The sequence below is a fragment of the Eublepharis macularius genome, chromosome 11, assembly GCF_028583425.1.
Source record: "Eublepharis macularius isolate TG4126 chromosome 11, MPM_Emac_v1.0, whole genome shotgun sequence".
Classification (NCBI taxonomy): domain Eukaryota; kingdom Metazoa; phylum Chordata; class Lepidosauria; order Squamata; family Eublepharidae; genus Eublepharis; species Eublepharis macularius.
Window position 1 is genome coordinate 46,147,556 of NC_072800.1, and position 26,273 is coordinate 46,173,828.

Consider the following 26,273-nt stretch of genomic DNA (forward strand, 5'->3'; position numbering starts at 1 on the left):
TGTAGGCTCGTGTGTCCATCTTTTTCCAATGGTTTTGTTTTTGTTTTTCAATACATCTTTCTACCTGTCTCTCTGTCTTGTTCTGTCCGACATGAGGAGGGGGAGGGGGAAGATCCCCCAGCAGCCGCGGGTCCTCACCCGAGGGTCCCACTGAGGAGTAATATGGTGGCAGCCGACAGTACCCACCTTCCTGCCTTGACGGAAAGGACAGAAGTTGCAGGACACATTCCCACCCAGATGAAAGGGGTCCCGTCAGTCCTGTTGACAGGGGAGCCGCCACACTGAGCAACCGACTGTTGGCTGCGTGATCACAACCGAGCTGTGAAACTCAAGAGGGAGCAGTAACAGGATAGTCCCTCATGAAGCAACCGGGTTGTGTAACTAAAGATGGTGCAGTAACAGGATAGTCCCTCATGATGATCTGGCTGTGCCAGGAAGGCTTATCAAGGTCTCAGAAGCCTGTTAGCAGTGGGACTGGACATGGCTAAACCTGACCCAAACATGCCAGCCCTCATTCGAGATACCCACAGGACTCAACAGGCAAGGGTACGAGGCGACGGCATGGAGAACCAAGGGGCGAAATGTTTTAGTAGCCTGCGGAAGCCCACGCACTCCACGCTGGATAGGGGCAAGCCATGTAGGGCAATCATCTCTGCCAAGACACGAAGGCCCACCTCCTGAGCCATCAGCCTCGAGGTTCTAAGCGGCGCTGTCCGAGACCCCGAGGGGACAACCTCTGCGAGCGTGGCCTGCTGGAGCGCTCTGCTCCCGCCAGCGTCACCCTCAGGGCAAAGTGACCCTCCCACTGACCCCCGCTCACAAGAGCTGGTCACCCCCTTTCTCCCCCAACAGATGTTTCACTAGGTGAGGAGGGAGACAGGTTCGGGTAGTGCTTCTTCAGGTGCCGAGTCAGGGCCATCAAAGACAGGTGCTTCGGGTTTTTGCCCATGCGCACCAGGACATCACAGGCACGGCACCGCACCACACGGGGGTCATCAGGAAGGGCCCGAAAGTGCCTCCATACGGATCATTGAAACGTCAACCACTAACTGTCCCAGGGGAAGGAGGACAAACGGTTACAGGCTGCGCTGCGGGGCTGGCCATGGATGATGGGGTGAGGGGTGGACTGCAGGCGGGGACACCACCGAGAGTTTGGGACGGGGACAGGAGGGATATTTCCTCCAGGGATCCATCGCCCACCCACCCCTCCTCAAATGTTGAGAGAGATTCTCTCTCCCCCCTGTGGAAAGACCTCTTTGGCCTCCTCCACAGCCCACACAGGTGAATTGTGGGGAGCGGGAGGACTCTCTGCTGCCCCCGAGCCACACCCAATACTGCTTTCCACAAGTGAACCAGGAGGACTGCCATCGCACTTCACCCCACAACCACCCTTGGTGGCCAATACAAGAGGAAGACTCATTGTGCCACCAAACTAGAATTAAGAAGGACAGGAAAGGAGATGACTCTGTGTGCCGTCTGCTGCGGTGCCCACTGAGCTTGGCTCCAGGGCCTGGCAGCAGCCCTGGAACCAGAGGCTGAGGCTAGAGCCCTAGTCCAGCACACCAATATGCCTGGCCACCAGATCAGGCACTGGAAATAATACTGTGAGCCCTCAGCCCAGGTGCCCACTGAGCTTGGACCCATAGCCAGGCAGCAGTCCTAGCACCAGAGGGAGGGAGGGACTAGAGCCCTAGCCCACCATTCCCACAGACCTGACCAGATCAGGCACTAATAATACTATGTGAGCCCTCAGCTGAGGTGCTCACTGAGCTTGGCCCCAGGGCCTGGCAGCAGCCCTGGAACCAGAGGCTGAGGCTAGAGCCCTAGTCCAGCACACCAATATGCCTGGCCACCAGATCAGGCACTGGAAATAATACTGTGAGCCCTCAGCCCAGGTGCCCACTGAGCTTGGCCCCAGGGCCTGGCAGCAGCCCTGGCACCAGAGGGAGGGAGGGACTAGAGCCCTAGCCCACCACTCCCACAGACCTGAACAGATCAGGCACTAATGTGAGCCCTCAGCCGAGATGCCCACCGAGCTTGGCCCCAAGGCCTGGCAGCAGCCCTGGCACCAGAGGAAGGGAGGGAGGAACTAGAGCCCTAGCCCACCACTCCCACAGACCTGAACAGCTCAGGCACTAATGTAAGCCCTCAGCCGAGATGCCCACCAAGCTTGGCCCCAGGGCCTGGCAGCAGCCCTGGCACCAGAGGGCGGGAGGGACTAGAGCCCTAGCCCACCAGTCCCACAGACCTGAGTCGATCAGGCACTGATCAGTAATAATACTGTGTGAGCCCTCAGCTGGGGTACCCACTGAGCTTGGCCCCAGAGCCAGGCAGCAGCCCTGGAACCAGAGGAGATAGATGCCTATCCCCAAAATCCAAGCTCAATTATACTGTCTCTCTCTCCCCAAAGGCTAGCAAGTAGCAAGCAGCAGCTCTGTCACACTCCACTGCTAGCTGAAAGTGAAACCCAGCCTGGGAGCCCACTGCTATTTATAAGCAGAGGACCCATAGACCAACACTGGAGGTCTGTGGTTGGCTGTCAGAGCTGCCTATCAGGGTTTGCAGGGATGAGATTGCCCATGGCTACAGAACACCCCCCTCCCCCTCCTTCCCCTGGGTGTCTTCTCCCAACTTGTAACCGCTTTGCAGCTCTGTGGTTGGAAGGAAGACCTGCCGATCAAGGTAAGCTGGACTTCCATTCGGGTTTCCAGGGCGACAGAAGGAGCGCAGACAGAGTTCAGGCATTCCCCTGGCTCCGTTTCCAGGGGAACTGATTGCTAGCGCCTGACTGTCTGGCTTCCTGAACCGCGGCCGAACGCACCGAACCAGCCTTCTTTCGAATGCTTGTTCATTGGCCGTGGACAATCACGAACTGCCGGATCACGATCGCGTGATCGCCAATTTCGTAGGTTTTTGAAGTTCGTAATGCGGTTCATGCCCATCTCTAATGCCGACTGCCAGGCGCAATGTTGGCACTTGAGGAAGTGATGTTGTCACGCCTGCTGGGAGAGTGCTGTCTACACGCGTGCCTGGGAGGTTCCTTGCCTCCTGGGTCCATTCTCTCTGTCTTTCCACACCAGCAGCCAGGTAAGCAGTGGCAGGGGGCAGAGTATGGGAGTGGGGGGATCCTAGCTGTTGTTATGCAGTAAAGTACATTTCAAAGAAGTTGAATATGTCTGAGATGTTATTTGAGAGCAACCACGTAGATGGGTTAGAATTGGAAGCCTCCAGGTGGGGAAAAGAGATTTCCTGGAACAACAACTGATCTCTAGACTACAAAAATCAATTCCCCTCGAGAAAATGGCTCCTTTGGAGGGTAGACTCGATGGCATACCCTGATTAGTTTCCTTCCCTCCCTTCCCCAAACCCTGCCTTCCCCAGACTTTACCTGCGGATGGATACATTAAAACATCCCATTTGTGCTGCAAAAGGTCACAGTCATTATGGTCCTATCAAGATAGGAAGCACAAGCTGTGGAGTTGCAATATTGTTACAAGCCATTTTATTTAACAACTCCCCATCACCAGGAACTATTTGTCATGGCTATGTTTGGTACCAAAATATGCAATCATTTTTTAAAATATTGTTGTGTTCCCCTAACTTTGATGTCTGTATGTCCATCCAGTAGGTTAGATTCCATGGATCTATTTCACTAACAGTAATGCTACTCCCTGGCTGAAAGAACTGTCTTCTCCTAACACAAGAGAGAAGATATTCTATGCATCAGGTGACAGCAGAGGGTTGCCAGCTCTGACCTGGGAAATTCTTAGAGATTTGGGAGTGGAGTGGAGCGGAGTGGAGCCTTGGGTGGGTACAGTTTGGGGATGGGAGGGAGCTCTGCAGGGATGTGATTCCATGGAATACACCCTCTGATGTATTCTATGTAGTCTTGAGATCAGTTGTAATTCCAGGAGTTCTCTAGGCTGCATCTGGAGGTTGGCAACCCTAGGAATGCAACAACGGGAACAGATCCACAGGATCCAGTCTATAAAAATGTGTGTCCTGCTTCAGTATATGGTGATGAAAATGCAGTTGGCAGTAAGAGTTTGTGGTTTGTCTTACTTTCGAGTTATTATGAAGCTTGGTGGAAAAGTAGTTTTTTCTCTAATGACCCAGTAATGTTTTAATTATACATAGGGAAAACGCAACTAATAGTGCTTATTAATATGTTACTTATTTATGCTTGCAGACTGTACTCCAGAGAGCAAGAGCGCATTGTATTTCCTGCTTTACGGTATTGCTGTTTCAACATTTTGTATTTTTTCTAGAAACAGAGATCTTTGCTGTCTTCAACAAACCAAAAACCTCACAGAGATCCAGTCAATACTACACTGTAACAATTCCTATGAAAGTGTTCAGCAACGGCCAGAGCATTTGCAGCTTAGAAGCTAATTGGCTGGAGCACATGACGGATCACTTCCGGAAAGGGAGCACATTGGTGAATGCCTTATTCAATCTTGGGATGGTAAATGGTACGGATTTTTTTTCTCCAAGATTGCTCTCCTGTTTTACCTTCATCTCTTTTAAATGGTGATCGGTTGTTTTCTTTTTCTCTTTGTCACAATGAACAAAAATATATTTAGAAATGAATGTGAAAACATGAGATTATTAGTTATTTTACAAGTAAAAAACCCACTTGTTTGAGGCTGAGCCTAAGCAGCATCTCATTCCTTTCAATTTTCTGTTTTTCAGCTACTTTCTTAGAAAAAGAAATGTTCTGTCTTACTGCTAATTACACCTTGAAATTACATGCCATGCTAAGTGTGAATTATTTGTTGGCATCAGCCTTTGAAGAAACAGCAGCTTTACAAATTTTCAAAATGCTGACTTTAATTTCTGTAAAAGCCCCCACCACCACCATTTTTCAGACCACTGCTCACAAAGGATTAGCTCTCTTTTGATATAAGGCTGACCATATAAAAGCCTCAATCCAGACCCATGTGTGTGCATGTCGCTTCCAAGTCAGGAGGTTTTCCTGGCCATCTCAATGGAGGGAGCATATCTGTGCAAACAAAAGTCATGCATAAGAAGCTGCTTTCTCCACTAAAATGAACATGAGAACATAAGAAGAGCTCTACTGGATCAGACCAGAGCTTCATCTAGTCCAGCATCTTGTCTAACACAGCGGCCAATCATTCTGATAGGCCAACTATAGGGCATAGAGGCCAATGCCTTCCCATGATGTTGTCTCCTAGACTGGTATTCAGAGGTTTACTGATTATTAATGTGGGGGTTCCCTCTAGTCACGACGGCTAGTAGCCACTGATAGATCTATTTTCTATGAATCTGTCTAATCTCCTTTTATAAGAACAATAGGAAAGTGAATGAGAAAGTCTGGGTGGAAAGTGAAACTTGGTGTGATCACTGGTAGGGTTGCCAGCTCCAGCCTGAGAAATTCCTGGAAATTAGGGGGCAGATCCTGGGGAAATGGTCTCTGTAGTCTGGAGATTAGTTGTAATTCTGGGAGAACTCCAGACCCCTCCTGGAAGACAGCAACCCTAATCCCTGGATCTTCTGCACTTGTAATTAAAGAGTTGGATTGAGATGATTCATGTGCAGCTGCAAGCACCTCTGTGAAGTCTGGTTATCCTTTCCCCATTTATCATAGTGGAAAATGGGACAAAAAGATATTTCTGGTGAGTAGGGGTTAATGCTGCAGTTGGTGTCTGGGGCTGTGTGTCATACTCAGTGATCCCTGAAGAATTGCCTCTGCCTATATAGATTTGATCAGCGTTTTCGGTTAATTTAACACCACCCTTAAAGGTACTTTCCAAGAGATACATTTGGTCTCCATAAGATCTTCAGTTCTTTGGATGGTGACACCTTACACGAGAAGTGACACCTTCCTTCTAAATTCTATGAACTTGGCAAGGCTGCTTCACCATCCTGTGAGGTGGGCAGGGCTGAGAGAGCTCTGGGAAGCTGTGACTGATCCAAGGTCACCCAGCTGACTTCAAGGGGAGGAGTGGGGAATCAACGTCCATTTCCTCACAGTCTAAAAATAGTACGAGACTCACGGAAGGCTGCCAGCTTCCTCGTGCGATTTTTAACACCACCCATTTACAAAACACCACAAATCACATTTGTGGTGTTTCTTAAACGGATGGCATCAAAAATCGCACGAGGAAGCCGGCAGCCTTCCATGAGTCTCGCGCTATTTATAGACCGTGGGGAAACGGCCAACCTTGGTTCTCCAGATTAGAGTCCCAGCACTCTTAACCTCTACACCAAACTGGCTCTCTACAGTAGTTAGCATTTCTCAAAGAACTCAAATATGCCAATATGCAGCCAACTGACAAAGTAACTTGCTCCCTGTCTTTTGAATTTTGAAGCTGACTTTTTAAAAAATCACCTTTACCTTTGCAAAGAGCTGAGAGTGTGTGTGGTGCCCTCAAGTCATACCTGACTTATGGCAACCCGTGGCAGAGTTTTCATGGCAAGAAACTATAAGAATTGATTTGCCATTGCCTGCCTCTGCAGCCCTGGTCTTCACTGGAGGTATCCCATCCAGGTACTGACCAAGGCTGACCCTCCTTAGCTTCTGAGATCTGATGAAATCAGGCTCACCTGGGCTATCCAGGTCAGGGCTTACAAAGAGCTATACCAACTAGATTTATGTTGTTGGCCTTAAATATAATTTTCTGGGGGGGGGTTGTATTATTTATATATGAAAAGTTTATTGTGATATGAAATTAGAGTATAAAACAGCAAAAATGTGAATGTTTCTAGTTACAGCACAGGAAATTTGTCACAGTCGTGAAAGACTGTGTCAAATTGTTCTACATAACCCACTTATAACAGGCTTTCTAGTGCAAATCTCCAAATTATATTTAATTTGTTTGCTATTTGTTGTTTCTCTCTACTAATCATTCTACCATGGGTTCTGAGAAGGTGAAATGTTTGGGAGATTTTCACTTTGGACATGGAAATCTTCATATGCAAAACATGTGATGTTGAAGATTGCCCCTCATCAGTCTTGTCACTACTGTTTGTTGCAAGTTACCTATCTGTTACGTGTTTTTGCTGTTATCCACTCCTCAGGCATGCTTGTTCTTGTGACTCCTCAGAAATAATTGTGTCCACAGCCCTAATTTTTCCAAAACAACAGTATGTAGACATGAAAGACTGAGGCTTGTGTGTATTTGAGTGAAGATACTATGGTTGGAGCTATTATGGGAAACAAATATATATATATATATATATTTTAGAATTTGGCCAGGAGGTTAAAGATCTGAGGACAGATTTTGGCACAAGAGATATAAAATACATTAACACAGGATCTTCCCTCTTTTTTAAATAAAAAAACCTCTATTGTTCGTATCCTGCCTTTCCTTTTAAGAAGCTCATGGCAGGGTATGTAGGGGTATCTTAGGCAGTCTCCTTTTCAGCCACTGATTAAATGCAGACTTGCTTGGCTTCCACAAGATTGCTGCTTTGAGGGGGCCTTCAGACAATATTCATGCCTAAGATTGTTGCTTATATCCAGCTGTGTTCTTGCTGAAGTGAGGAGTAATGTTGACCTGCTTTGGAGAGAGGCAGAGAAAGAGCCATTTGGTTTGTTTCAGCAAGAACAGGGTGTCCTGTAGCACCTTTAAATAAAAATAGGTTTATTGCTGCACAAGTTTTTGTGGACTAGTGCCCATTTCATCAAATGCACAGAATGTACTCAGCTGGTAAATATATGTGGTATGGGCCCACATAAAAGATATTACAAACAGTGGAGCCATACTTCATGAAATCCCAGTGTTGTCTAGTTCTGTACTATTTGGAGAAGAAAAATAGTGCAAATATGAAGAACAATTTTTAAAAATTGGCTGATTTTAAGCAAAATACCCCTGCACAGGGTGCTTCCCTTCCTTGTCACACTGGGAATGACATTATTCCTGAAAAGAAATTACTCATTGATTACTTATGAGGAAAACATCTCAGATTATTGTTTTGGACATTTACTTGAGAGACTTACTATTATGGTTTTCTTGATGAACTTGGAATCATTGTATGACTGAGGTTTAGTGCACACTAGTGGCGAAAGAGTGCACAGCTTATTTCAATAAGACATATGTATTGTATATATTTGTGACCACTATAGAGGGAATTTGTCTAGTTATGTTAAATTAACTGCAATAGATGGTATATTTTGATGATTCTCTTGAGTTGTGACTCATTTTTGGAATGTGTTTGATGAAGAAGAAATTGTGATTGCATAGCTGTGGCAAAGTATATTTCCACATTGTTTTGGTGGTGATGTACATTCCCTGATTGTCCTTCAGGTGTAGAGCTCTACTTTGTTTATTTCATTTGTGAGTGAAGGGGCCTCTTACAGATTCATTATTCCTGGTACGACAAGGAAGTTTCCAGAGTGTGCAGGAGTGCACTCCAAAGCACCTGTTCCCATCTCCTGCACCTTCCCTCCCCCCCGTTAAGTAAGAGGTGGGGTGGGGTGGTGGCTGGAAGCAGGGGATCCCATGCCCCCACTGGAAGGCTGGGAACCCTAAGTTGAGGTCTCCACTGCAGGAGTAAAAAGATTTTCAGTTTGTGGAGGGAAAGAGAATTAATTATCCCACATATACGGATGCCATGCCTCTTACTATCAGGCATCCCACTATAGTAGGAGGCTGCCTGGATTCCAGGTGCTTTGCCTGTTGGCACAGTAGGTGTCAGTGGAAGGAAATGGGGAGTTAAAACGGAGCATATGCTGGCATTGTGCTGGCACTCTATGATAAGCTCTATGGTAAAGCCATACTAGTGTGCCTAATTACATCACTTCTATTTTTTACCAGAAGTGATATCGGTGTGCTGATGGAATACCAATGCACCAGACCACACCCCCTAATTTCTCCAAGGGGTTGTCAGGCCATATACACATATGCATATAAGAATAGTCCCTCATACCCTCTACAAATGTGTTCCAGTTATTAGAAGAGCCTCTAGTGCAGTTTCCTGGAGATAGTGAGCTGGAAATGGGGGAACTGGTGCCCTGCCCTCTCTAGGAGTGTGCCTTCCACATGGTCAGCAAGGTATTTGGGTACTAGCCAACGTTAAAATAGAGGAAGCTACCAGAATGTTGTTTTCTGTTTTATATAGTTTCCAGAGATCCTACAGCCAGTAATAATAGTTTGTGAAATTGGTTTATCCTTGTAAAATTAAATTGGGAAATTAACAACCAATCTTAATTTTTTTCCTATCCTGCAGCAAAGGAAGTTCTAAAGTTCAGATGATGGAATGCTTTCTTTTTGCTTTCTGGCAAGCCGAGCAAATTGCTAGCTAATTTAGTTAGAAACAAATGGTCATTTATTTTAAATGTATAGACAGCACTTTCAAACATGAGTCACTGGACCCAATACATACCAATTAGGCCTTCTTTTTAAAGAAAGCATTTTTATTTCTGGCTCCTTATCAGTGTATTGCTTAATATCGCAAACCAACAGATGAAAAGTATCAGTCTGTTATTTAAACATTAAATGTGCATTTACATAACTGGAGGAGTTTCCTAATGTCAGATTCTGCAGTTGAGGAGGGATTGTAGAACAAGACCATTGCATAATATTACTTTGTGAAGAAGCAAGGTAATGTGGTAAGTTGAAACCTGTATTTAAAAGTCAGAGTTAGAAAAAATGTTCTTAAATGATATAATACATTGCAGGGAAGTAGCCTGTTTCTAAGGAATCTTTTTAGATCCAGTTGCGGAAACTGACCTTTGAATTTTTGCAATGATGCAACTAGTTTTCCTGTTGGTGAAAAAGGAAGGGGCAGGGTCCACTAGAAAGATTATGCTGGGGATCAAGGAGCTTGCATAGACAAAAGTAACAAAAGTAACGTCTGACAGGTGCTATAAAGATAGGCTAGCCACCCCCTTACCCAGGGCAGGGGAACCATTGTCCCCACTGGCTGCCTCCCAGCCCCGTTCATTTGGCCAGTGGGGAAGAGGCATGGGGGGGGGTGCATGCCAGCAACAGAGGACCTGCTAGGTGCACTGAAGCCAACTTCAGTAGAAATCACCCATTTGAAGGCAATTTCTACTGAGTTCAACTTCAGTGTGCCCAGTGGCTCCTCTATTGCACCAGAAAATTACATCATTTTCTGGTGCACTGAGGGAGCACAGAAGTGCACACACTTTGCATGCATGAGGAAGGTAACTACCCACCTGCCCCCCAGCCCTCTCTCACTTTGGCCCCTGGGGCCCCTGGCAACCCTAAATTAAGAGGGGAACTGGGCAAGATTGAATGGAAAATTTTTCTGAAGGCAAATGAGCAAGATCTCCTGCTTAAAAAAAAAAATCTTGAAAGCAATTTAGGCAGCTGAGCAGGTTGAGGACACAGCCACGGGAGCAAGTGTGTTTATCAATATAACATAAAACTTCTATCTCTGGAAATGTTATTTACTATACAAGAAGAAACTTGAAAAATAGTAGCCTTGGGAGAAGGGAATTTACATTGGTGGGGAAATGGCACAGAGGTAGCATACTGCTTTACTGGCCCTGTGTATGTGCGCGAGTGCATATGTGTACATACTGGTGGCTGGTTTGAATTTAAGAAACAATAAGGAGATCCTGATCACAAATCTTTCACATCATGTTTGGACTCCTGACAACATAGATGAATAGCCTGATAAAGAAAAAAATAGGAGACTATAGTGAACAATATGGAGTGGGGTTTTTTAAAAAAAAATCCTTCTTAATAGCAAATTCATTATGCATATGATTAATGCCCATGTTTTTTAAAGAAAATGTCATTGAGCCTTAAGAAATATGAAAACTTTTGATAAGAGACCAATGGGATCCAGTAATATTCTCAACAGAGTCCAAGCAGCCAGGACTATTTAGATGACAATTTGCAACAAAGAAAGTTGCCACATACAATTACTTCTATGCAAATATTGGAAATTTGTGTACTGTGTATGTTGTTTGTGACAAAAGTATACATGCCCAGTGTACATGTTCTGGAAATGGATCCCCAGCAGAAGGTGTATGTGGAAAATTAGATGTCAGAAGTATCAGAATGGGAAACTCATCATACATGAAGCAGTCCAGAACTGCTGGTGAACACAGTCATAGGCAAACAGTGTAAAAGGCCAGATTCTGTACTGTATCTATGTTGGTGACTTTTCACTCTAGTCACAATAATGTAAAGGGTAGAATTTGTGCATGAGTTTCAATAGTTGAGAGATAACAGACAACATAGGGAGACACTGCTTCCTGCTAGTATAGCCATCATAATAAAATAAGGAATCTTTTCCCATAGTCATCTTGTAAATCATGTGCAGGAACATTAAAATGACATTTTGCCCAGCAGAACAGCATCAAATATTTATACATCCATGTGAAAATAGCCTTTTGAGCACAGTGGGGGAGCTTCTTACCTTAATAAAAAATGCAGTGATAATGGAACTTTTTCTCTTGAAGGAGGGTGGATTAACCTTTTTACATGAGCTTAGTGAAGGTAGAGAATATAAAATGGCATGAAAGGCTGGTCAGAACAGAAGTGGTTCATAGTTGAACATTATGGCTAGTTACATGATCTGGTTTTTAGTACAAATGAGTCATCATTTGATCATTTAGCTTTTGAGATTTAACTAAGTAGATGTAATATGCTGGAATCCGCAGGATTGATCGCACCAATTATGTGATAATTGAAAACAAGTTAACCACTCAGGAATGGAAAGGAGAGGGGGTTAAATGGATGACACAGTTAATATGCCGCTCCTGGAGACTAATACTACAAAAGACCCTGCGAGAGTGTTGATATTTTTGGATAGCTGTTAATAATTGACGTGCTTCTGGCTCATTCAAGAGCATAATGCTGCATGTACTTTCATAAAATAAATTGAGTTACCTTGGCATTGTCACTTCGGGATACTGGGATTTGTACGCACAGTAAAATTCATCATGCAGTAGTTTAATAGAGGAAGATAACCATGTGCACTTACTGATTTTTTTGGTTCCATCTGCAATGGTGGGCAGTTTCTTCATCTTTATTCACTATTCAGTTGCCCCTGTGGGAGGTGACCCTTAGCTTTTGTGAGTTGGATGGCACACTGGGAAGGGCTGGGGATGCAAAGCTGCCTTAACTGCTGATGGCCATCACTATTTAGTGGGCTTTGATGAGGGATGCAATATTAAGGTTTGTGTACCACAAGTGTACAGATGAGTCAAGAACAATCAAGAAATTCTTTCTCAAAGTTGCACTGTGGGAGAAGGCAATAGTCACTACAATATTCTGTCTGGATTACTTGTACCCAGATCCAGGAGTACATGATGTTCCTGAATCATCACAGTGAAGAAGTATTGGTCTCAGTCCTTTGGTTTCAAAAAAGTCTGACATGGGCCAAGACCAGAAGATATTCCTCAAGGAAAATTTGCTTTGAGAAAGCTACAGCTCTGTCAAATTAGTGACCCTGAAAAGGGTTATTAAGAAAATGACCAGTGGGGACATTGCTACATTATGGAACTTTCCAAGAAAATTAGGACAACTTCAATCTAGAGGAACAAACTCCAGTGCTAGAAGAATTCCAAGATGTGATCGATACACCAAGAATCCCACCTCCTAATTTTGGAAGTGAAAGTTTCAGATCAGACACTACAGTCATTCCTTCAAGCTCAGAAGGTCAAATAGATGATGGGATGTTTAGAGGAAAGGAAAATTTGCTTTACTAAACCATCCCCTCAACAACAAAGGTTTATCAGAAAACCTTTATGCAGGATTTCATAGCCTCTATATCAACAAACCTGCTTATTAGTAGCAGACACGTGGTAGAGGTTAGGGGCCCACCACTTTGATTTCAACCCTAACTTTACTTGTGCTCTATCAGCTGAGATGAACGGGATTGAGATAATAGATAAAATATTAACATGTCCTTATCTTATTGAGATCCTTGTTTTCCACCTGATATTTACTAGAGGGATGAGGAGAACTACCAGTCAGCTTCTGGACCTGTGATGCACATGCGGGGATTGCATACCTAGTCAGTAATTGACTCAGGAAATTTGTGTGCACTACTAAAGATATAGTTTCCCAGGTCCAAGTGATGTTATAAACAATCCAGGGAGGAGGTCAGATCCTTCAAAAATCCCCAAAACAAAATTCAATTGGTCTTTGATAAGATGGATCCCATTCTGAGCCCCCCTGCTTTACTTTTTATTTGTGCCAGTCAGTCTTTGCTGCATGAAGGTGATAGACAATCTTCAGTGAGTTTAAGTATGGAATACTAGTCTGAAGTAGAGTTGCAGAATTCAGAATCAGAAGTAGCACAGGAAATATCTATTCATGAGATACCTGGTAACCTATATCCCCAAGTGAAGATGTTCATCTCTTCAGCAAGTAGATGTTGAAGATGACCACATCTCTGGGTATCTAAGGTCATGTCACCTCTGATGAAATGGGTGGGCACAATTGTCTCAGATGCAGAACAGAGCAGAACAGGCATACCAGTGTTAAGGGTTTCGTCAAGTTTATTAGAAACCTTAGTGTATACGTTGTAACAAGAGCAGTCCTTAGTATTCATGTGTCCAGCACCTAAGTTGCATATAGTTGATCATTTTGACAAAAAGAAAAGACAAAATCCCCACAAGTCCCAGTAGATAGGGAAGGCAGAAAGCAAAGTCAAGTCTTTCTATGCTTTGGTGTTCCAAGAGCACAAATTTCCAAGCAGTTGTTATGGTTATTATCAGGATTTTTATGGGAAAAAATATTACTTTTGTGGCCATGTTGTATGATAAGAAACAGGTATAGGCTGAGACAGTTGAATGGGTATGTCAATAGATCAATATAACATATTGTAATGTACAGTAATGTCTATTGTAATTTACAGTATGTACCTTCTACACGAAGAGACGTTGGCCAATAATGTTACCTTCCTAACAAAACTAGTAAAAAAAAAAACCTGAGGCCATTGAAGAGAAGGGCTCTTTGCAAAGAAAGTAGATTCTTCCCTTAGGTATATCGGATTAGAAACATTTAATATCCATTACAATCAATTTCCTTTAAATTCTAATATTCCAATTCTAACCCCCTCCCTTTCCCCCCCCTTTTATTGACTTCCAACAGTTTTCCAACCCTTTGTCTATTTTCCCTCTACTCATTTCAAACTTATTTTATCTATTAAACATATATTTTCACTCTCTTCTAAGCTTATCTATTATAACACAATGCTATCTCTATTTCCCTTCCCTTTTAACTTATCAACTAAATAATACATTCCTGGCATATATTCTTCAATAGTCATTTTAGTAGCCTGTACTCTATCTTACTCATTCTAGTCTCGTCTATATGGTACAAACAATTTGTCCCTCATTATACATAACTTTAAGTACATTATAAGCATTGCATACATTCAATATAAGTCAATCAATTTGACCCATACTCCATATGTTACTCTTTACTTCCTTCTACATATCTTATCTTCATACTATTTTAGTTATCTAATTTCTCCATTATACAACTATCTACCAAAAATAGTCAATCATTTTAACCCATATACACATTCAGCATGAGTCAATCAATTTAACCCGTATTCTGTATGCTACTATATATTTCCCCCCCCTTTCTTGCATTCATTCATTTTGAATATATAAATTCTCCATTATACAATTATCTGCCAGTGATGAAATTAATTAATTTCTATCCTTATAGATCTTATAATAACACCTCTATTACTTAATACTATGTATAGTAGTCAAATAGAATAATTGCTTAGAAATTTTCAATTAATTCTCCACCCCCCGGTATAGTCACTTCCTTCTTCTTTTGTTATATTTCAGTAATTTTCAAACTGCCACAGTTCTCTTCCCACCTCCCATTTTTTCACCAAATACTGTTTCAGCTTCTCCCAATCCGTGTTAAACTGTCCTGGATCAAGGTCTCTCAGTTTTCTTGTCATTTTATCCATCTCCGCCATGTACAGCAATTTGTAAATCCAGTCCTCAATAGTTGGCACTTCTTGTATTTTCCACTTTTGCGCGTACAAAAGTCTGGCCGCTGCTGTCATATAAAATAGCAACGTCCTGTATTGTGCTGGAATGTCCTCAGTTCCCAAGTTCAGTAGCAGGAGTTCTGGGTTCTTATTAACTTGAAATTGTAAAATCTCACTTATTACTCTTATTACTTCCCCCCAGTACTGCCTAGCTACTTCGCAAGTCCACCACATATGATACAAAGATCCTTCATGTTTTTTACATTTCCAGCACTTATTAGACGTATTCAAGTTCCCTAGCGCAATTTTCTTTGGTGTCAAATACCAACGATAAATCATTTTATAGACATTCTCTTTAATATTGGTGCATGTCGTGATCTTCAACGTATTTTTCCACAAGTATTCCCACGCCTCCATTGTTATTTCTTTGTTAAAATTTATAGCCCACTTCACCATTTGCACTTTAACTGTCTCATCTTCAGTGTACCATTTTAACAACACCTTGTAGACCTTAGAGATTTCCTTTTTGTCTTCTTGTAAAATTACTTCCTCTAATTCCGAGTTCTCCATTCTTATCCCTCCCTTTGCACAATCGGAGTTGTAAAGATCTCTTCCCTTAGGTATATCAAAGAGTGAAAACCCTTAACTCATTCTTTGATACTCTTTCCATTATCCCAATGATCTGCTAGATCAAAATAGCGGGTCATATGGAATCTACCATAAGTTCTGCTGAAGGCAATACTTCCTTTTGGAACTCTTAGCAGCCTCAATCTCAGATCCATCACGTGTTTCCAATGCCAAAAATGCAACATCCACTCAAAGACAGATTCGGTTATGCTAGACAGCATTTTTAAACTTAGTGTCTTGTCACACTTTTTGGAGAATACACCTCAAACCAATGTAATGATGACTTGAATGGGCTATTCAGTAGAACGATTCATTTATTTAGTACATTTTATCCCACCCTTCTTCTAAGGAGATCAAGGTGGTATACATTGTTCTCTCCTCCTCCATTTTATCCTCATAACGACCCTGTGAGGTAGGTAAGGCTGACAGAGAGAGTGACTGGACCAAGGTCGCCAAGTGAGCTTTATAGTCAGGTCTCCCAGGTTCTAGTCCAACAACTATAACACACCAGCCTTCTTTTCTTGTCCCCAAGGAAATATTTCCAGTAGAATCTTAAGAGGAACCATGTGCCAGAACCTTTTCTCTGGCTTTAAAGAAGAGGAGAGTCTTGTACATGAACCGAGGTGGCAATGAAGAGCTGCAGAAGGCAGCCATAGAGAAGGTTCTGGCACTTGACTCCTCTTAGAGATTCTACTGGAAATGTTTTCTTGGGTTTAAAAAGGAAAATGATTAAACATCCATTCTGAAACTTGGAACCCTCAACAAATTTCTTCAAGATGCATTCTTCCATATCAGCATCTTGTTCTAAAGCATAAGATTGTTCTAAGGTTCCTATCTAGAGTCAGACGTTCCTGATTCAGGGCTTTAGACTATGTATGATCCTTGAGTTACCTTGAAAGGTATGCGATAGTTGTGTGTCTCACAGCTGAATTATGTCATATTATTTTCCCACACCTAGATATTTGTTAATGGTATCATACCATACCATACCATACCATGGATCCTTCAGTAGTCTGATGATCACATATGTGCTTTTCTGCTTACAACTAAAATATTAGTAACACTGGACAGTGACAAATGGAGTTGCTTACATACAGCTGAAGCTTGCCTCAGAATTATGATACTTATTTCCATTGTTGAAAAAGGACCCAAAGCTGAGCCTACTGTTGATGTCAGGCATATACTGCTGAAACAGAAATGGTTTTCTTTCAGAATCTTCTCTACCTAAATCATTTTTATTATTATTTTATTTGAAAAGAAAAATACAAATAGTAATAGAATGTGCATAGAAACTTATACAAAATAGAAAATAGTAAATTTAAACTGCAACAGAAAAGTATATTCAAAATATGTGGCAACACAGCTAGCTTATGGGATATTTCTCCTCTCCCTCTCCTTAATTACTTATCCCTAAAATTTAATAACAATATTTTTAAATCAGTCATCTATTTCTTATTTTACACTCAACATTTTTAAGGTCTCTATATTATAATTAATCTATTTCCATATTTACTACTCTTAATTTTTCTTAGCTTCAAACTACATAATCAAAGAAATCTTTCCATTTTTTCTGGAATTCCAATATTGGTCTGTTATGCACATAAAAAGTTAACTTAGCTATCTCCCTACAATTGGTGCAATTTTTCCTTCAGAATTTCCTTTTACCCAATCACAGGGGCCAAAGGGAACCTGGGAAATGTAGGCCCTGCAGTCACTTTAGTGCAGGATTCCACAGAGACACTAGGCCTCACTAGGCCCAGGCTCATAATACGCCCCCCCCCACACACACACACACTAGACCAAATCATGGGGTCTGGCGTCTGGCTATCTGGATCCTCATCGATGAGGTCTTCAACTAAACTCCGGGTTGCTGTTTTAACCATCTAAAATTTAATACACAAGGTCTGTAACCCATTAAGATAGAACCAAGTGGAGTGGTGTACAGTGTTCATCCACTCTACAAACTTGCTAATTTGGGTGCAATCATGTATAGTAAAAAAAAAAAAAAGGCTATGTACCTTTTGTACAAGATGATATTTCCAAAAATGGGTTCACTGTTCCATTCAGGATCATTTCCATTTCAAATCATTGCATAAATAAATTAGCTACCCATGGAGCAAAAGTGCTGCCCATTGTGACGCCTTTGATTTGCAGAAAAAAGTGTGCTCCAAATCTAAAATAATTCTTCTTCAATACAAGATCTGCTGAGTCTAGGAGGAAATGAGTTGGAGGGTTAGGAGCTGAACATTGCTCCAAAGTTAATTGAATGTAGTGCTGAGCCTCATCAAGTGGAATATTAGTATACAGGGATGACACAACTAGCATCACCAAAATCAGACTTGATTTTGTGGACTTTTCCCCCAAGAGGGTTCCTTTGATATTGTATTGAAACTTTTGTATCCTTGTACTCAGGGCTTTTTTTCTGGGAAAAGAGGTGGTGGAACTCAGGACCGCACAATGACGTCACTTTGGGTCAGCTGGAACAAAGGGGGAGTTTTTAAAAGTTTAAATCGCCCTTGGCAAAAATGGTCACATGGCCAGTGGCCCCGCCCCCTGATCTCCAGACAGAAGGGAGTTTAGATTGCCCTCCATGCCATGGAGTGGAGGGCGATCCTGGCTGTTTCCAGACAGCTTACCTGCCCCGGCAATGTTGCGCAAAACTCACGTGAGAAAACGCGATATTTCGCATTTTACCCGCAACATGGCGCGACGTTCCGGGGGCAGGTAAGCCGTCTGGAAACGGCCCTAAACTCCCTTCTGTCTGGAGATCAGAGGGCGGGGCCACCGGCCACGTGACCATTTTCAAGAGGTGCCAGAATTCCATTCCACCGCATTCCAGCTGAAAAAAAGCTCTGCTTGTACTGACTGACACGTATAGTTTAATAAGAGGAATTAATATATTATAAATAATATTCTTTCCTTGTTATCTCACTATTTACATTGCGATTCCTCTGGTATTGTTGCTGTAAAGCAGGCAGCCTGAGCCCTAGATGAGATGGGTGTGAGTGCTGGGACCCTAATGTTTTCTTCTTTTGCTTCATCTGCAGGGCCATGGGCAGCTGCCCCTGTTGCCCATTGGCTAAAAACACTCCTGGAGGAGTCATATCACTCTAGCAGATAATTGCAAAGCAGAAGCCTAGTCTTCCCTCTGAAGTTCATGAAGCCCTAGGCTATGGATACTGATTCTATAGGAGGAAGCTAATGTAGACAGAGCAGTGTTGTGGAATAGTTTTCATAATATAGCCTCCATTCCTTTCTCTAGGAGAGATCGGTTATTTCCCTTTATAAGAGACTGCACCAAAGTCCCCAAAGATAGAATAAAAATTCAACGAACTGTAAATATAGTCTTTCTTATCCTCTGAGATACTTCATGCCAGAAATACTAAAAAGGAGGGAAGGAACACCTCATATTTGAAGTTCTAAAAGTTTCCACAGTTAAGCATACACATGCACGTCTCCTGAGGCAAGTTGGCCATTAAGGCTGCTAGGAAAGTCCACATGGGCTGATGGCCTAGGAGGGCGTTCCCCTGCTGCGAGCTTTGCACAAAGTGAGAGGCACCGCTGGTAGAGAGTCAGTTGAAGAACACTAGTTACAAGTAAGTGCAAGGACAAGTGCAGCTCTTATTTCGAAACGTTTGCTAGGATAACTTAGCATTAGAAAATCGTGTATTCTTTAAATCATCTTGCTGTATTAGTCTCATTCATGGGGCTGTGCATGGCTCTGACTGTGTCTTTCTGTTATTCTTTTAATGATATGCTTGAGAGAAATATGTCTTGTAACCGTGAACGTGCAATTTACAGGAATATTTGTCTTTGCACAGATTCCTTCCAGGGCATGACAGATGGAATGTTCATCTTTGAAGATCTTCCTTTGGAAGACAGCAAAAGTGTGCAAGGCTATGATGCTATTGTTGTAGAACAGTGGACTTTCCTAGATGTAAGTGTACTATTTGCTTCTTTTGTTTATTTCTTGAAACACAAGCCAACAAGACCTGAGTATTTGTGTTAGCAAGTAGGCTCTATGAGCAATAATGTCTATAGCCTTTTCAGTGTACAAAATGCTTTACAATATTTGATTTTTCCAGCGGGGTAGCTTCTACTGCAGCCAAAACAACTGATAGTTGTAGCTGTAGCAAATTCATTGTGACATAAGCTTTGGTGAGCCAGAGTCCACTTTGTCAGATACATGCAGACAAAGTGAATTGTGGCTCGTGAATGTTTATGCCACAATAAACACATTAATTTTTAACCTGACTGAAGACTCTTTGTTATTTTAATCTTTGCTTATTTATTTTCCCAACAGCCCCAATGGCTCATGTGTAGGAAAGCAGTATAGGGCTTAATTAAACGTCCTGGTGGGAGAGCCATTAATAGTTTTGCTGCTTCTTGAAAACTACAGACAGCCATTGTTGGCTCCCCCAATTTGGATCAGGGCCACGACACTGAAGGAAGAGGATTTGTTTCCTCTACACCTTTGTGGGGCTCTCAGTCTCCTCCTCTAGGTTGATTTTGCCCTGTGGAAAAATATACAAATACCATAAGGAAGTCTGTACGCTTCCCTACTCAGGGCAAATTGCAACAGGGGTGAGGATGGTGCTCCTCATTGCTCTTACATGCCATTTAAAACAGTGGGGCCTCCACTCATAGATCTCCCTATCGTCGCATCTCATTAATCCCTTACTGAAATTGTTGAAGTGACTTTAAGATGTTCATTTTCCTTCTAATTAGTTTTCTCATGCCATTTTAAAGGATTAAATTACAGGTGATACTCAACTTTATGCATATTTCCCCCAAGGTTTTACTTTCCCAAAGCAGTTGGAGGAAACTTCATTTTGCATTGGAGATTCACGGGCAAGGGGAATGATGCTTAACTCTTTCTCTGCAGGCGGTTTTCTCTATCAAGATCAAGCTCCGTTTGGCCATGCAGGTGAAATGGTACAGGTGCTTGTGTATGTGTATATAAAAGAGAGAGAGAGTGGTTTCCTTGTGGGGAAAAAAAGAATATAGGGAAATGCATAAAACCATCCCTTATGCAAACTTCCATTCTGTATTGTGGCTTTCTGCAGCTGTTTTAAGTACAATAGAAAACAAAATAAAACCAAACCATCACCTTGAAGGGAACATTCACACAACTGGGTGAAACTCCTATGAGGCTTCATATTGTGCCAATGAACTACCTAATGCTGGGGTCTTTAAGAAGCCTAATTTTTGTGGAAGTAATGTAATGTATGCAAAGTGATCTGTTTTTATTCTTCAGCAGGTATACACAGAGAAATTTCAGCGGCACACTATATTTTCCTACAAAAACATATCTTAATTAATGGGAAAGCACGCCACAGTGTTCAGATTTCTTCTTTTTTAAAAATAGGGGACTTTGTTGTGCCAATCAAGTAATCTTTGTGTATTTCAAAGATTTTTAGAACCACTGAGAGTGAATGTATTAGCTACGAATAATATCACGAAAGTTGCTTTGCACTTCGCAGCTCATTTGACTGTCGCTGTTTGTTTTAATCAGCACACTACTTATGTGTATGGTTTAAGATCAAACATATCATTCCTTTGTTTGAACAGTGCACCAGTTCCAGAACTATTAATGCTACATAATTCTATGCAGAGTTTCCTTCTCCATTCTTTATCATAGTTTAAAAAATAGCTAGTGCCACAGCAGAGAAAGCCAAGGTTACCCATCTCAAGAAAACAACTATAACTATAATAAATAAGTAATAAAAGCATAAACATATTAATCCAATTACAATCGTAAAAGCTTTTATACAGAGGGAAATTGAAAAAAGATGTAATTAGCCTAATAACAAAAATGTAAAATTTGCCATAAATAATAAACACAATGGCTATGCAAGATGCTTTTCTTATCAACAGAATCTAGACATTGGAATCCAACACTCATAAGTGTGTGTGGCTTGCACTTGTTTAAACTCTCACTAACCTTTGATGGGTTAGTTTTCCCATTATAAATTATCCTGAACTAGTTAACCACTAAACTTCACTTATTTCACTGGTGTTCGAGACTCTGTGCAGGATCTGACTTCATGATGGATCCTTGACTAAATATGGGACTTGATTTCTTCTGTGTTCCTTACTCTTCCCCTTTTTGCCTGTGTTCTCTTTCTGTAGCTTACTCATGGGCTACTCTTACAGTTCTCCACATTTTATTTTTAAAATGTTTTTTTAATATCCTGTCATAACTGTGCAATAAAAAAATCGCTCTTCTTCATTACTAGGATTATAAATTCTGTTGTACACATTTAGAACATCCACTGTGTACAGTGTTTTCAGTCTGAATAGAAATTGGTATCTTCATTTAAACAAAGAACTTGGCATGCTAAATTTCCAGTAACAGAGCAGCTTCCCATGTGTAAGCAAGGGGACACTCTGATACACTCAGTATGTGTGTAAAATGTCGGTGTTTAAAGGATGTAAACCTTTCAGCTGTCACAGTATGTGGTCCTTGTCAAGCATAGACAGGATGTATTCATTCCAACTTCTTTAACTCTTTAAACTCCTACAGAACAAGCCATGGCATTCTTTCTCCTTGAACACGGTCTTTTAGTATTTAGGCTTTCTGTTGCCCAGTTATTTTAACCTGATAGATGTTACTTCTGCTAGACTTTGTGTGATCTATCAGTGAATCTTCTCTGGTGGTTTTAGGTCTCCTTATGCAGGTGTATCAGGCTGTTCTCTGATTAATTGCAGTTTGCGTGACCCCCTTTCCAATGTCATCAAGGTTTATTGCCCTAGTGAGAAAGATCATTATTTTTGCAAGGTGATTGGTATTCTACAAAACCTAAGGGCTGAAGTACATTGCCGAAGCACTATTTCCTGAGCTATCTTATTCTGAAAATATTTCCCATGTCTTAAGGAATTTTGGCAGTAGTGATAGTAATGGTTGACTCTGTTTAGTCCTCCTTACTGTGTGTACCTTATTTTCTTTTTGTGTGGCTGCTGTGCATTTCCAGCATTTTGAAAGAGGTTAGGAACATACATCCCCAAATCTATTGAGATGGCAGATTGCCTGGTGGAAATGAAACCACTGTGTAATTGTGTATGCTGCATGACATTCATAAAGTAGTGCCTGTGTTTGACAAAGAAAGGAAAATTTTAATGGGTATGATAATTAGTTGTTTTTTCTGAAAGTGCCTCTGAAGAGCCAGCTTCAATTTGGCCTTCAGTCTTGATATGTTAAATATACAGTGAGTTTGGGTTTGATCAACTCAGTTTGATGTCTGTAAGCACATCACACAATGCATGCTTAGACCAGCAGGGGGCTAAAGGTGATGAGCGTGAAATTCAGCCCCTTGAAAGGCTCTGCATACTGCTCAAAGATGACCTAGAAAGCTGCAAGAAGTGAACTGGGTTTGTGCCCTTTAGGGGCATCTCTTTTTAGCTGGAGGGAAAAGCTGAAGATAACTGAGCTATATCTCTTCTGTGTTTGCATCTTAAAAGGCTTGTGTTTCTTTGTGTTTGCTGTTCCACCTGGGGAATATCCAGAATACCAAGCATCTGTTTTTGCAGAGATTGTTGTTAGGAAATATAACAGTGTAGTTTGGCAGCCATTTCCTGACTTAATGTTAGAAGTGCTGTGCTTTGAACACAAGGAAACATTTCTTACACCTCTTATGGTGTTCGTGCTAAATAGATTGTATGAAACTAAACAGCAATCCAAACAAAAATAACTTCCCCTTGTTTTCATCAGTCTGTCTGAGCTCATCAACATGCATTTTAAAGAGTCTTTCCCTCACACTGCAGGAAATAAAAGAGATGGTAAACTTTAGATTACCAGTAGTAAGCAGGAGTACAAGCAATGGCTAAATTTGTATGCAGTATGGCACGTAATTTATATATCCAAGTCTACAGAACTAAGCAGAAATTTCTGATTACCAAAATTTTTACACATCCTCATTTTAAACCTGTTTAATCTTCCTGCAACTACTTGATAAGGAATGCCTAACAGAGTTATTTATGGATTGTGCACACAAGTAGGAAAACGATGATACCACACCATTTTCCACTGTTGGGTGTGATGGTGGTGGTGAAACTGCAAATGTTTAATTTGAAACTGTCCCTCTACTTAATTCAGAAACAAAAGCAGGCAGAGCTACTTTTTGACTTCCAGTGAAACTAGCACTGTATTAAGTCAAGTTTAAGGCCTAGAAATTTCTGAACAGGCTGGAGCTTGGGCTCTAGGAAGCAGCATAGCTGAACTGAATCTAGTTGCTTCAAGTTCCTTTAATGACTGCTATATGGAAAGTATCTTCGTTCTGTGGTCTACTTACAACTCAGAAGGGAAATAGGGATTTCTTAACAATTTTTCCTACGTTATAGCTTTTAAGACATTGTCTTCTTGTGAGTCATTTATGTCTGTGTTGAATTTGAAAGTGTCTGTTTAGCATGCTTAAGGTGAAAAACTAGCTCTGCTCAAGACACCAGCTAGCCGGTGACTTTTTTGATAGTACATTTGTCCAACAGGGGGGGACGTTAGTTGTGTGAATTAAGTACTTTTTTTTTTTTTAGCAAGGACTATTTTAGTCCAGAATTACATTGCAAGAAATATTGTAAATTTCTTAATTTTTTTCTTAAAGTACGCATTGCCTTTTCTTGTTAATTCAAGTTACTTGCAAACACAAAGCATTGAATCAAAGAATGAATTTCACCCTCAGTAATTTTCATTACTTGAGTTAGGTAGAGAAAAATTAATCAGATTTTCTCTCCATAGCTTAGCTATTGCCAGTAGCCAGGCTGAAAATATTCCAGACTCTCAGTTACCTGAAACTTAAAAACATACTGCTTAAAATACTTACTGCATAACCCTAAACAAGGTTAAGCCCTTCTGAGCCCATTGACTTCAGATGGGTTTAAGAAGAAAGTGTGACTTTGCTGAGGACTGAATTGTTAATACCCACCCCCCCATTGATCAGTGCTACCGAATCTGCCCATGTACACACCCTCTCCAGTTTCCTGGCCTAGCTTGCCACTTGCCTCCACTCTCCTAGCTAGATAGGGATGAAAGAGCTTGAAACATTAGTAGGATTGTGGAGCTAGGGTTCCTCTGCATCATTGTTAATAATACATATCCCTTGTAGGCAATTCACACACATAAGGTCATACCCTTGCATTAATCTAGAATAACTGTCTCTAGGGATGCTGAGAACTTTGCATGAAACATGTTTGGCAGACAGATACATTGCCACCCTAGTCGGAATAAAGAGGCAGACCCAAGGCTTGGGTACTAAAGGGCCACTTTATTAAAGCAACAACATAAACAGTTAACATGGCAAAGGGGGCCTAACTAGTGGTACAGGTCAAGCCAGCAGTCACACTGAGACCTCCTCCTTGAAACTGTCAGGGCGAGACCCACTGCCCTGGGTGTGAGCCATCCATGAGGCATGGCTTGGGCCCGGCCAGCCAGGAGAAATGGTTCCCCCCTTAAAGCTCCAAACACCCCAAGCCGTGGAGTCTGAGGGAAGGACTTGTTCAGGAGGGCCCATCTGGCAGTCTGCCCTTGCAGCTGGGCCGTGAAGCCACAGCCGTTCCTGACAGACCTCAATTCCCCACCAATGGGGAGAAGCCTTAGGCCATAACAAGGCGGAGCAGCCAAAAGTGTCACATCAAAGCTGGGAGGCACGCCAAACCAAAGCTACCAAGCCTCCCCTCCACATAAACAGGCGTACAGCACAATCGAAAGCCCATTGAGTGCTGGGTAAAATGGCAAACTAGATTGCCCTGAACACGACTGCTTTCCAAGCTGGAAAAATCCTGAGGAATCCGAGCCGGGGATCAGTCGGCCTCAAAGGCAAGCTAACTTGTGCTGCTATCAAAAGATCTTCAAGCAGGCATCGGATAAGGCCTAAAGTGCGACAGTTAGCAACAGGCCGAAGGAGTTGAGAATTGTAGGAGTTGAGAAACTCCCATACTTGGAGGTCCTCCCGCATGCCTGCTGTAATCCTAAGCCTGAGATGTGGAAACTGGGATAATCGTGGCCTTGTTACAGCCGTGGGTGAGTGTTACACGCCCCCTCAAGAAGAGATGAAGCAGTCGAAGACCACATGTGAGACAGAGCACCAAGTTGGCAGAGCCCTGACCGTGTAGGGATGCCCTTGAATGACAACCCAACAGCAAAGAGTCCTTTGGCAGGACCCAGAGGAGGCAAAATGCCAACTCAGTTGTCGCTGTTGGCCCTTCTGTACCAACTGCACGCCACTGAACAACCTGACAGCCCAGTCAAAGCATGTGTGCACACAGAACAGAAATTCTCTGGTATGGCATCATTTAGTGGGCTTCACTGGGTGGGAAGAGTGAAGAATCAAATGAACTACATCGGGCTGTCTGATACCTAACCAAAAAGTGGGGGAGACCAGCCAGAGAGGAGAGGGCTCCCCATCCATTGGAACATTCTTCTGCAAAACAAGGCATTGGTACGCTTGGGAAGATGCTCCGTGCTGCTGAAGTACCTTCAGTTGTATAGGGCTAGGTCCCCATACCAGACTACTGCTGGGCTTCCCACAGACACACCAACACCTGGCACCCACACTTTGCCACCTAGGGCAGGATATCGTGGAGTGAAGCCATCCTTGAGAGACCTGGATAGGCATGACATAGCCAGTCAGGGCTTCAAAAAAGGGTGTGTGTGTGTGCATGCTGATAGGAACTTGAGTGGCCGGCACCCGAGCTACTCCACCATATAGGCCGGTTCACATTACCAATGGGCACTAACCCCAGGATGT

General features: G+C 42.4%; 1 protein-coding gene across 1 annotated transcript in view; it reads left to right on the top strand.

The window, feature by feature from the left end:
- Nucleotides 1-26,273, top strand: part of RFTN1 (raftlin, lipid raft linker 1) — a 202,791-nt gene that overhangs the window by 144,554 nt on the left and 31,964 nt on the right. The window contains exons 6-7 of the mRNA XM_054991528.1: nt 4,269-4,472; nt 19,356-19,471. Coding sequence (XP_054847503.1) covers nt 4,269-4,472; nt 19,356-19,471 — 320 coding nt within the window. The remainder of the gene's footprint in view (nt 1-4,268; nt 4,473-19,355; nt 19,472-26,273) is intronic.